This window comes from Theropithecus gelada, chromosome 16 (assembly GCF_003255815.1).
Source record: "Theropithecus gelada isolate Dixy chromosome 16, Tgel_1.0, whole genome shotgun sequence".
Taxonomy (NCBI): domain Eukaryota; kingdom Metazoa; phylum Chordata; class Mammalia; order Primates; family Cercopithecidae; genus Theropithecus; species Theropithecus gelada.
In genome coordinates, this window is record NC_037684.1 from 21,643,813 (window position 1) to 21,657,344 (window position 13,532).

The window sequence follows — 13,532 nt, forward strand, 5'->3', positions numbered from 1 at the left end:
CTTAGGATTGTCTTGGAGATGTAGGCTCTTTTTTGGTTCCATATGAACTTTAAAGCAGTTTTTTCCAATTCTGTGAAGAAACTCATTGGTAGCTTGATGGGGATGGCATTGAATCTACAAATAACCTTGGGCAGTATGGCCATTTTCACGATATTGATTCTTCCTATCCATGAGCATGGTATGTTCTTCCATTTGTTTATGTCCTCTTTTATTTCACTGAGCAGTGATTTGTAGTGTTCCTTGAAGAGGTCCTTTACATCCCTTGTAAGTTGGATTCCTAGGTATTTTATTCTCTTTGAAGCAATTGTGAATGGAAGTTCATTCATGATTTGGCTCTCTGTTTGTCTGTTACTGGTGTATAAGAATGCTTGTGATTTTTGCACATTAATTTTGTATCCTGAGACTTTGCTGAAGTTGCTTATCAGCTTAAGGAGATTTTGGGCTGAGATGATAGGGTTTTCTAAATATACAGTCATGTCATCTGCAAACAGGGACAATTTGACTTCTTCTTTTCCTAACTGAATACGCTTTATTTCTTTCTCTTGCTCAACTCATTTTTTTTCAACCATTTAAAAATGTAAATTCATTTTTAGCTCTTGGCAGTACAGAAATCAGGCAGTGGGCCATATTTGGCTAGTAGGCGCTAGTTTTCCAATCTCTGTTCTAGTGTACCATACTCAAGCATGTTCACGTTGAAATATATATTATTATAAATTTCTTGTATTTTTATTTATATTATAGTTAAAACACTACATTAAATTTTTAAAGTGATGTGTAAATACTGTAAAAAAATTTTTTGTAAAACAATTAGATAAAAAGCTTAATGTAAAACAAAAATTGAGTGCTAAGTGGTTATTTATTTGGGGTAATGAAACACATGCAAGAAAATGCAGCTTCCCCAATGACTGTCTCATAGAATGCAGCTTCCCCCAGTGACTGGATTTACGGTTTAAATTGTTTGATGACAGTCAGCAATCCTGATTGGATAAAACTTGGTGTGAGTTTTTATAGAACTCTGAAGTTTTTGCCTGTGATAAGGAAAACCAGTCCTGGCTTATCTCTGATGCAAAGCTGTTACGTGATGTTTATAGTTCAAACTTTCAAGATCTTAGAAATGTGCATTTTTCCCAGGCTTGAGACATTTTACATGTCTAGCAGAGCTAGGCTGAAGTTTAGTGAATTATCAGGGTTGGGATTTGGTTTTGTTGTTATTGTTTTTTAGTAGGTTGTACTTTCTGTGAATTTTATTTAATTATACTCAAGGTAAGAATTACAAAGTGGTTGTTTCATAAGAGGGCCATTAGATATCTGATCTCACAGGTTTCTAAGCCTTTCGGATTCTCCCCTAGCTCCTATGATGACTGTCTAATAAACTGGGGGAGAAGGAGCGTGAGTCAGGCAATACCAAGACCCAGAGGAAGAATCAGAGCCCTTTCTGAACTCTAGAGAAATGTTCTTTGTCTACCCACTTGGGGAATTTTGCAGCCAACCACACCTTGATTTGGCTTCTTGACTTGGTCAGGTCTAAAGACCTCCTGGCTGACTTCAAATCTCCTTGTCTTTCCCTGGTGCTACAAATTCCCATAGTCTCAATTGAATCTTCTGCCTGACTCCCTGGTTGGACAGAACATTTCCGGCTTCTGCTTTGAGGTCACTTCCTCCTTTGCCTGCTGTCCCAGAGCAGATGCACTGGCTTCCAACTCAGTTGACCTCGGGATCTTCCTCAAGGGTTATGGAAATGTCTGAACTCTATCCACACCACAGGGGCAATAAGAATACCAGGAAATCCAGTGTACTTTGGTGTGTCCATGCCCAAGATTTGTGCTGGGCAAATTTAAAGGCATTATTTTTTCCAGAATCTTAAATAGGCTCTTTGTCTCTCTTCTATTTGTTTTTAAAGTCCCCTAAGCCCACTGTCAGTTCCAGAAGGAGTGGGCTTCAGTTTCACTTATCCTATGTCAGAAAATCTTCAACCACAAAGATACAAGCCTCAGGGCTCTTAATATCCTAGGAAGAAAAAGTATCTTCCCTGTACTATGAAAAGAGACTTGAAGCTAAACAGTACAAACTTATCTGGAAGCTGGAGAAATCTAGTAAATCTTCTCTCTATACAAAGCTTTGCATTCAAACCCATTGTCTTAGACCCATTCTTTCTAACTCAGAATGATGAGTCTTTCCCCTAGAACTTTGAAGAGGAAGGCAGGGGGGAAAAAAAACCCCACCAGAATTAAAGAAGGAAAGAAAAAAGTGAAGGTTTAACATTAACTCTATAGTAGCCGAATTACAAATATGATTGATTCACTTATTTTCTTCCAATGTGGCTAGGAATTGAAATATGAATGTAGTTTAATAAAGGGATAAGCAAATTTATGTAGCATGTATACTTTGGGGTTTGCATGCATGTGTAATGGCATTGTCCCAATTCACTTGTCAACTGTCATGAATTCAAGGGTTTCCCTGAGGTCATGTCAGCATGACCTTACAGATCTCAACAATATTTTCTAATATCTTGAGCCCTCTGCACTTGAGCCCTGTGATGTCAAAAACCTCCACCACAGTTATTTATATTCTTGTTTTCATTTTCCTGGGACCTAAGGAAAGCTGGCTGGGTATACCTTTCAGCCTTCTACACTGGCTCCTTCAGCAAACTTCAGTCTCTCCCAAAACAAGGGTTCCAAGGACATACATGGATGGGATATGCCTCCTCTCCTCAATTTCAGCATGGTGTGTGTGTGTGTGTGTGTGTGTGTGTGTGTGTGTGTGTGTGTGTGTGTGTGGAAGATGATGAGGACAGGTAGCAGGGGACTTAAATACATAATTACTATCTCTTTAACATCAATTAAAATATTTGAGTACTTTAAATAAAAATTTTGTTTTATTTACCCATCAATGATCTATTTGAAAAAAAAAAAAAAAGGAAGGGAGAAGGAAGGTTCTGTTGTAGTATGACTTTGGGGTAGAAGAGGATTATTTTATGGTATCCACCCTTGTTGCTTGGACAGCTGGGACACAGTGCTTCTCTACTATCATCTTAGTCTCTCTTCTTTGCTTTTCCTTTAGCTCAACAGAATTCACCAAAAATCCATGAAGGCTGGTGGGCATACAAGGAGGTGGTCCAGGGAAGCTTTGTTCCAGGTAAGTACACATTAATTCTTATTTTTTTTTATTGAAAACAATTAGAATGAAAGCTAGCATTATTTCCAGGATTTTACATTGCAAAAGGTGAGGCAGTCTAATTTATGTATGCAATGAATACTCCATCAAGACAAAGTTTGTTAAGTAACAGGCAATTAGAGTACTTTTTTTTTTCCATCTGAGCCTGCAGTCTCAATGTCCTTCAATCGATAGGATACCCTCAGGGGCAGGGGGATAGATGATTAAGGGCCGAAGCTCTGTCTGCTGACATTTGGTTAAGTGAAGAAGAGCCACTTCTTAACATTAATGAAACAGGAACTATGAAAAGACTGACCATGGCAATGGAGCTTGCTGGAACACATGCTGTCACTTTAGCAGCATCCATGGCCAGGACTTAGCACATCGGGCCAAGTATCAGCTAAAAATACCAGGCAAAGTGGATCCTGTCAGCATGGGGGCAGAGGACAGAAAACTGAAGACAGATTAAAGCAAGGATTATATTATGACTTTAGTTCAGAAGCAAGGTGGAGGGTCCCTGTGTCTCCTCCCACTACTCTTACCGTCATTATGGTCCTCTTGCTTTTGCTGCTTTAGTAAAGAGAAAAAGCAAGCAAAAGGCAAAGATAGAAGGGAAGGCAGGTGACATATTTCAAAGTATTTTTAACTGCTCAGATGTGAGAATAAGAAATAAAGCACTCAACAGGAGCCAATGTGCAATCCCTACTCAGGCACTGAAAACAGAGGGCTGGAGATGTCAGTTGAGGTCTCTGTAGTTGGTGGCAAATAGAAAGACCAGTGTCCCAGGTCACCTCATTCATTCTTGGCTCCTATGTCTTCTTTTCCTGTCCTTCTGTAGAGTCTATTACACCAGCTGTGCAGAGCTAAGCAAGTCACAAAACCCCTCTGGGCATCATTTTTCTCATTTGTATGATGGGGCAATTATTCGTACTTGTGAGGCTTTGCAGTAGGAGGAAAGCAGGCATGGTAAGGGAGAGTGGGTGACCCAGGAAAAAGCCAAATGGCTGCCAAATAGCTTCAGAAATGAACATTATTAACTTGATAAATTTACTATGGCACATCTATTCTATGGCCCAGTGAACATAGAAACTGAACTTGATTAACTCATCTAGAAGTGAGCAGGTTTCTTATGATAATGTTAGAACAATTTCATTGGCACAAGCTATGTTCATGTGAAATAATATCAACAAATGGCATTCAGTTCTTACAACTGAGGACACTCCTTTTAAAGAAATAGAATGTTTATGTACTTTTTGCCTAGGAAATCTTTCATATTCAAGATATCTCAGAAGTTACATTTATAATTATATTCTTGTACCTTGTGAGTATGGAATTAGAGAAATAAAGGGTATTCTCTCCAGGTAATAAGAAGTCTTGCTAAATTAGTACTACCCCTGAAGAGAAAATCCTCTGTAGTGATTGACATGTCCATGGGTAGAACTGGGTGGTCACCGCAAAATGTTGTGTGTCTGCCTCTTATTTTTTGATGTTTTCTTCTCTGTTGTCACATTCTTTTTTTAATGTGTTCAGGGCCCTATTTTGAGTTGGTTGTTGCTTCTAAGACAACCACAGGAAATAATTTTTATTGTCCCCTTATGTGTTGATATAAAGGAACTTAACTTTTCCTTACTCTCAAATTTAATTGAGATACTCTGTGTAAACCTTACTACATGGGAAGCAGTGAGGTGTGCAAGTGTGATTATGGCCTCTGAAGTCAGACTGGACGGGACTTGAGTCTGCGTTCTGTGGTTTCTTGTTGGTAGAACTGTCAGCAAGTTACCTACCCATTCTCAGCCCCCTGGGTTCTTCATCTGTAAAATAGAGATAAGAAATAAATCGGTTTTGTGAAGTTTGCTGAGGATTAAATTACAAAACGGAGGTAAAGTGCATATGGTAATGTCTGGTGCATGTTGAGTCAGTGTATGTCCATTGTTGGTGTCTGCTTGAGAAGAGGGAGACAATTACAAACTGGAAAGTGTAATAATGTGTGTAAGGGTTTCTCAAGATGCCTGAAACATGGGGGATGCTTGAATTTATAAAGTAAAGGGTTTCTACACAGTGGACAACTAAAAGATGACTTCCTCATCCTCTGAATGTAACAGTTCTAAAGCCTTTTGTCTTTCTGGTAGAAGAGATTGGTTTCTGATGATTCCATGTTCTAAACTTTTGGGAACTCCAACTCTGTTGAAAAGGATAAGAGTCATGAGAATTTGTGAATTAAGTAACTGAACCTGGGCTCTAACATCTGACTCCAGATGACCTACTTTATCTGAGTGGGTGGTTGTGGCAAACAATGGACCCCTTACCTCTTATTACTTGACTATGAAGTTAAGAGTGTTCTTCAATTTGTTACTGAGATTTTTTTCAGGTTATGGATGTGTGAAATAGGAGAGAACTTGATATGACTGAGCTAGTTTTATCGTCCCATAAGTTCCTCACTAAAGTGTCTAGAAAGAATAGTCAGTTGGTATAACAGTTGTGAATCTGTGACTTCAACAAAGCTGTGGTAGATAAAAATATATGAGCTCTATAACAATGGTGGGTACAAGGTTAATTCAGCACACAAATGCCCTACTTTGGTCAGTTCAATAGCATTTATGGAGTACCTATCTTGTGCTGAGCACCAAGTTTGGGCGGTTAATAAACAGGTAACTGACACATGATTCTTACTCAAAGGTGAGCCTACAGTCTAAAGGGGAAGATAAGCCATAAATCCATGACTCAGGATAACAAGGGCTCCAGTAGGGTTTGTAAATGTAAAGGAGGCAACACAATATTGGGATTCTGCCTGCCTAAGTGTTTAACAGATGTTGTTTACCTGCTCAAACCTATGCCTTCCTCTGACCTCACCCACAACTAGAATCTCTCTTGCAGGCAGAGCCCTGACTATGCTTGCACATTCACCCTCCATACCATCATACTCTCAGGGAAGGAGCCCCTTATCAGCTGCAGAGGGTTACTCTTGGCTGAGATTTACACCAGCAATGGTAATTCTGGTCTTTTCTTATTGGTTTAGACATTGTGATGGCTAATTTGATGTGTCCATTTGGCTAGGTATGGTACACAGATATTTGACCAAACATGCCTGGATGTTGTTGGGAAGATGCTTTTTAAGACCAGATTAACATTTGCATCAGTAGACTTTGAGTAAAGCAAATTATCTGTATAATATGTGTGGGCCTCATCCAGTGAGTTGAAGGCCTTAAGAGGAAAAGACCAAGGTCCCTGAAGAAAAAGGGAAATCTACCTCCAGAAGCCTTAGGCCAGGAGCAGCAATATCAACATTTCCCTAGGCCTCCTGCCTATTGGCTTGCCCTGTACGCATCATCCTTGCCAGTCATCATGTGAGTCAATTCCTTAAAGTAAATAAATCTCTCACTGTCACCCCATTCTGTTGATTCTCTTTCTCAGGAGAACCCAGAGTAATACACTAATATAGACATGCACATGTGATACACAGTTCTATTCACGCCATGTAAGGAGAAGCCTTCTGAATAAACTTGGGTACAAAAGACACTAAGATGGCAAAATGGAGAGTTGAGAAAATTCCATATCTTCTATGGCTCACTTAACGGTTGAATTCACCATGGAACTGCCTCACCACTTATTGTGTTAAGTGATGTAACAAACTTCTTACTGCTCGAGCCACTTTGAGTCAGACTTTCTGTTACTTACAGCCTAAAGCAGTCTTCTAGGGCCAGGCATCTCACTACAAGGCTAAAGGAAGAAAAGAAGTTAGAACTGGGTCCTGACAAGGTTCAGGAATACTCAAATTGAAGAAGGGTGGGAATGTGAGGAATATTTGACAGTACAGGCAAAGAGGGATTTTCATACTGCTTTAAAGAACTGCCTGAGATGGGGTAACTTATAAAGGAAAGAGGTTTAATTGACTCACAGTTAAGCATGACTGGGAGGCATCAGGAAACTTACAATTATGGCAGAAGGCAAAGGGGAAGCAAGATACCTTCTGTACAAGGCTGCAGGATGGAAAAGTGTTGAGCAAAGGCGGAAGAGCACCTTACAAAACCATCAGACCTTGTGAGAACTCACTATCATGAGAACAGCATGGGGGAAACCACCCCAAGATCCAATTACCTTCACCTGGTCTCTCCTTTGAAATGTGGAGATTATGGGGATTATAATTCAAGATGAGATTTGGGTGGGGACACAAAGCCTAACTATACCATACCACTTTGGGTCCCTCCCAATCCTCATGTCTCTGACATTTCAAAACCAATCTTGCCTTCCCAACTGTCCTGCAAAGTCTTAACTCATTTCAGCATTAACTCAAAAGTCCATAGTCCAAAGTCTCATCTGAGACAAAGCCAGCCCCTTCTGCCTTTGAGCCTGTAAAATCAGAAGCAAGTTAGTTACTTCCTGGATACAATTGGCATTGTATGGTACAGGCATTGGGTAAATATAGCGATTCCAAATGGGAGAAATTGGCCAAAACAAATGGGCTATACAGACCTCATGCAAGTCCAAAATCCAGTGGGGCAGTCAAATCTTAAAGGTCCATAATGATCTCCTTTGACTCTGTGTATCACATCCAAGTCATGCTGATGCAAGAGGTGGGTAGCTCTGCCCCTGTGGCTTTGCAAGGTACAGTCTGCCTGCCAGCTGCTTTCACAGGCTGGTATTGAGGGTCCACAGCTTTTTCAGGTGCATGGTGCAAGCTGTTGGTGGATCTACCATTCTGGGGTCAGAAGGATCTTGGTCCTCTTCTCACAGCTCCACTAGGCAGTGCCCCAGTGGGGACTCTGTGTTGGAGTTTGCACCCTGCATTTCCCTTCCACACTGCCCTAGCAGAGGTTCTCCATGAGGGCTCCCCACTGCAGCAAACTTCTGCCCAGACATTCAAGTATTTTCCTACATAGTCCAAAATCTGGCAGAGGTTCCCAAACTTCAATTCTTGGCTTCTGTGCACCCACAGGCCCAACACAACATGTAAGCCACCTAAGCCACCAAGGCCTGGGGCTTACACCCTTTGAAGCAACAGCATGAGCTATATGTTGGCCCCTTTTGGTCACAGCTGGAATGCAGGGCACCAAGTCCAGAGACTGCACAAAACAGCAAGGCCTTGGGCCCAGCCGAGGAAACATTTTTTCTCCTAGACCTCTGGGCATGTGATGGGAGGGCTGCTGTAAAGACCTTTGACATGCCCTGGAGACATTTTCCCCATTGTCTTGGCTATTAAAATTTGGCTCCTTATGCAAATTTCTGCAGCCAGCTTGAATTTCTCCTCAGAAAATAGGTTTTTCTTTTCTATCGCATCATCAGGCTGCAAACTTTCCAAACTTTTATACTCTGCTTCCCTTTTAAACAAAAGTTCCAATTCAAAACCATCTCTTTGTGAATGCATAAAATTGATTGCTTTTAAGAGTAGCCAAGTCACATCTTGAATGGTTTGCTGCTTAGAAATTTCTTCTGCCAGATACCCTTAATCATCTCTCTTAAGTTCAAACTTCCAAAGATCTCTGGGGTGGAGCAAAATGCCACCAGTCTCTTTGCGAAAGCATAGCAAGAGTCACCTTTATACCGGTTTCCAACAAGTTTTTTTTATCTTCTGTGTTCATCTGTTCTCATGCTGCTAATAAGGACATACCCAAGACTGGGTAATTTATACAGGAAAGAGGTTTAATTGACTCACAGTTCCACGTGGCTGGGGAGGTCTCACAATCATGCTGGAAGGTGAAGGAGAAGCAAAGTCTTGTCTTACATGGCAGCAGGCAAAAGAGCTTGTACAGGGGAACTCCCATTTATAAAACCATCAGATCTCATGAGATTCATTCACTACCACAAGAACAGCATGGGGGAACCATACCCATGATTCAATTATCTCCACTGGCCCTGCCCTTGGCATGTGGAGATTATTACATTTCAAGGTGAGATTTGGGTGGGGACCCAGTCAAACTGTATCACCATCTGAGATCTGAGCCAAATCATATCACCATCACTGAAATCTGAGCCTAACGGTATCACCACCTTAGCCTGCTGTATTTCATTGTCCATATCACTATCAGCATTTTGATCAAAGCCATTCAACAAGCCTCTAGGAAGTTCCCACATCTTCCTGTCTTCTTCAAAGCCCTCCAAACCATTCCAACCTCTGCCTGTTACCCAGTTCCAAAGTCAATTCCACATTTTTGGGTATCTTTATAGCAGCACCCCACTCTCTGTGATACCAATTTACTGTATTAGTCTGTTTTCATACTGCTATAAAGAACTGTCTGAGACTGGTTAATTTATAAAGATTAGAGGTTTAATTGACTCACAGTTCAGCATGGCTGGGGAGGCCTCATGAAACTTACAATCATGTTGGAAGAGGAAGCAAGGCACCTTCTTCACAAGGCGGCAGGAAGGAGAAGAGCCGAGCAAAGGAACCACCACATATGGTGAAACCTCATTCAGTGTCAAGAGAACAGCATGGGAGTAACTGCCCACACAATTCAATTATGTCCCACCAGGTCCCTCCTACAACATATGGGGATTATGGGAACTACAATTCAAGATGAGATTTGGGTGGGGGCACAGCCAAACCGTATCAATGGGCAAAGGCCTGAAAGCTTGAAAGAGAATGTTCACTAGTGCAGGAAGAGCTCTGGTAATTAAGAGCAGCAGGGGCCTAATTATGGAGGGCCATACCAAATGGGAGTTTGGATTTTACCCGAAAGGAACTAGAAGTTTGGATTTTACCCTAAAGAATCAAAGGAGAGGTTGAACTCTTACAGAATTCAAAGTCAGAGAAGAGGGCCATATGAGCTAAGATAGGAGCAGGGGAGGGGTCTGGGGAGGGTGCAGCTTCTAGGATTAGGGACCTTGTCTCTTTCCACACCCTATCCTTCCAGGATATACCTCAGGGCTTCCATGTACCAGGGACTCAATGTTTGCCAAACAAACTTGGATCAGAACAGACAGCAATCTTTGTTCCTTAAAGAAAAAGACAAAGGCTTGACTCTGGAGACAGTCAAGGGCTGTTTCTCAACCCTTAAATTGAGTTATAAAATAATAATAACGAATACATCAGTACAATCTGCAATACATGCTATAAAGGGAAAGTACTCAAGGTTTTGAAAAGCCTAGTAGAAATAGTCTGGAAATCAAGGAGAGCCTCCTTGTGTAATCTAGGAGAAGCTTAGCTAAGGAAGGACATTGCTAGTGCAGAGTGGTCTTAGACCAGCTGTTTAAGGCAGAAGCATGAGCCTCAAGCATGGGCATGACATGTATGAGAAATGGAACAAAGCTCACTGTGGCCAGAGTGCAAAGTGGTTGGAGATTGGGGTGGTCAGGAGCCAGCTCATAGAGGGTCTTGTGGGCCACATAAAGTATTTGAATGGAGATCCTGGAAATAAGGGACAATACATAGTTATAAGCAATTTATTCTTCCTCTGAGATCTGGGAAGCAGGGATTTCTGAGGAATTAGATCACAACTTATTCGGCAGCTTAAAATCGTAATACAGAATTCCTCTGAATGATTAATAGAGGAACTCATTGCTGCCATTTCTGATCAGCATTGGACCCAGCAGGCTACTTTGGCTCAAGACAGCATCATCTGTTGCATTCTATAAATTGGGTACAAATGATTTACCCAGGTCAATAGCCCTCCCAACATGCTATTTCCCATCTCTTTCTTTTTGGGTAGTTTTAAAATCTAAAGATTATTGAACACTGAAGGTAATTATACCCAACCATCTACAGGTTACCACTGATGTCTGTTTATCAAAATGTCCATTTTCTTTTTTGTTTGTTTGTTTTGTTTAAAAAAGTCTCATGCTTAACAGAGGTAAGGAGTATAAGCTCTTCTTTCTCCACAATACTCCCAGGAAAGGAGGGTTACTTGCTGATCCAGGATGGCCAGCCTGGGGCTGTGTATGCTCTTCATTCCTTAATTCATGGAGTAAGTGGTACCTGCACTGATTTTTTGGTTGCTACATAAGAATTAGCACTTATTCAGTAGCTTATAATTACATACATTTATTGTCTCAGTTTCCTTGGGTCAGAAATCTGGACATGGCTTAAATGGATCCTCTACTGAGTCCCATAATGCTGAAAAAGGTGTCATTCTGGCTGCATTCTCATCTGAAGTCAAGCTCATGGAGGTCCTTGGCAGAATTCAGTTCCATGCAGTTGTAGGGCTGAGACCCTTGTCTCCTACAGCCTGCCACTGCTGCATAAGCAGTTCACAACACAGTTGTTTGCATCTTCAAGGTTGGCAGAAAAGTGACTCATTTACTTTGAATCTCCGCATCCTGAGAAGGCCTGGACTCTCTTTTAAAGGTCAAGCCTACTCAGTACAACATGCCTTTTTATTAACTCAAAGTCAACTGATTAAGAACGTTATTCACATCTGCAAAATCCCTTCATCTTTGCCAGAAACGACAATCTAATCAAGGAAGTGAAATCCCATTATACTCACAAATCCCACTCATACTAGAGGGTGTGTACACTAGGAGGTAGGAATCTTGGAGGCTGTTTTATTCCATTTGTGTTGCCATAAACAAATACCTGAGGCTGGCTAATTCATAAATCATTTTGAGATAAAGAGATTCATTTGGTTCACAATTATACAGGTTGGCGTACAAGAAGCATGGCACCAGCATCTGCATCTGGTAAGGGCCTCAGGCTGTTTCTACTCATAGTGCAAGTGGAAGGGGGGCAGCATCTGCAAAGAGCACATGGTGAGAGAGGAAGCAAGAGATACAGAGAAACTGCCAGGTTCTTTTTAACAACAAGCTCTTACAGGAACCAATAGAGCAAGAACTTACTGATTACTGTAAAGATGGTACCAAGCCATTCATGAGGGATCTGCCTCTATGACCCAAACACCTCTCATTAGACCCCACCTGCAACACTGGAAATCAAATTTCAACATGAGGTTTGAAGGGTCAAATATTCAAACCGTAGCATTCCACCCTTGGCTCTCCATGCCTCACATCCTTCTCACATTGCAAAATACAATCATTCTACCCCAATAGTCCCCAAAGTCTTAACTTGTTCTAGCATCTACTCAGAAGTCCCAAATCCGAAATCTCATCTGAGACTCAAGGCAAGTTCCTTCCACCTATGAGCCTGTGAAATCAAAAGCAATGCCTCTACTTCCAATATGCAATGGTCGTACAGGCATTAGGTAAGCATTCCCATTCACAAAGACAAAAATTGGCCAAAAGAAAGGGGTAGCAGTCTTCATGAAAGTCTAAAACCCAGCAGGGCAGACATTAAATCTTAAAGCTCCAAAATAATCTTCTTTGACTCCATGTCCTGCATCCTGGGCACACTGATATGAGAAGTGGGCTCCCAAGCCTTTGGAAAGCCCTGCCCCCACAGTTTTATTGGGTGCAGCCCACATGGCTGCTCTTACAGTTTGGAATCTAGTACCTGCAACATTTCCATGCTAGTGTGGCTCATTGCCAGTGGCTATATAATTCTGGGGTCTGAAGGGTGGTGCCCCTTTTCCCACAGCTCCCCTGGGTACTGCCCTAGTAGAGGCTCTCTATAGGAGTTCCTCCCCTGCAGAAGGCTTCTGCCTGGGCACCCAGGCTTTCCAATACATCCTCTGAAATCTAGAGGCTTGGCAGCTTCCACCACTCTTGCATTCTAGGAGCCTACAGACTTAGCACCAAGTGGATGCTGCTGAGGTTTATGGCTTGCACCTTCTGGAGCAGCAGCTGGAATAGTATGTGGGGCTATTTGTGTCTCACCTGGAGCTGAAGCAACCTGAATGTTGAGAAAGCATACCAAAGTGGCTTCGGGGTAACTTGGGCCTGTTCCCTGAAACCATTTTGTCTCCTAGGCCTGCAGGCCTATGATGGGAGGGGGCTACAAAGATTTCTGAAAAACCTTTATTCAATTTTCTTGATTCTTCACACCTGACTCCCTTTTAGCCATGCTAATCTCTTTAACAAGTGGTTACCCCTCAGCACCATTGGATTTGTCTCCTGAAAACACTCTTTCCTTTCCCGTTACATTGCTAGACTATAAATTTTTCATGTTTTTATATTCTGCTTTCCTTTTAATTATAAATTCCACCTTTAGGTAATTCCTTTGCTGCCATATCTTACTGTAAGCTGTTAAAAGTAGCCACATATTAGCCAGGGATGGTGGCAGGTGCCTGTAATCCTAGCTACTTGGGAGGCTGGGGTATAAGAATCACTTGAACCTGGGAGGTGAATGTTGCTGTGAGCCAAGATTGTGCCACTGCACTCCAGCCTGAGCAACAAAAAAGAGTCCATCTCAAAAAAACAAAACAAAAAACAAAAAACAAAGCTATACCATTTCTTGAAAGCTTTGCTTTGCAGCATATAGGGAATTTCTCCCTCAGAGGGAGAAAGCCTCAGAAATTCACTATGTGACCACCCCTTCCAAGAGACCCACATTCAGT

At 41.6% G+C, this 13,532-nt stretch overlaps 1 protein-coding gene across 3 annotated transcripts in view; it reads left to right on the forward strand.

Moving 5' to 3' along the window:
* Positions 1–13,532, forward strand: part of CA10 (carbonic anhydrase 10) — a 533,205-nt gene that overhangs the window by 90,359 nt on the left and 429,314 nt on the right. For all 3 annotated transcript variants that reach the window (XM_025361853.1, XM_025361852.1, XM_025361851.1), the window contains exon 3: positions 3,061–3,135. In XM_025361853.1, the coding sequence (XP_025217638.1) occupies positions 3,061–3,135 (75 nt within the window). The remainder of the gene's footprint in view (positions 1–3,060; positions 3,136–13,532) is intronic.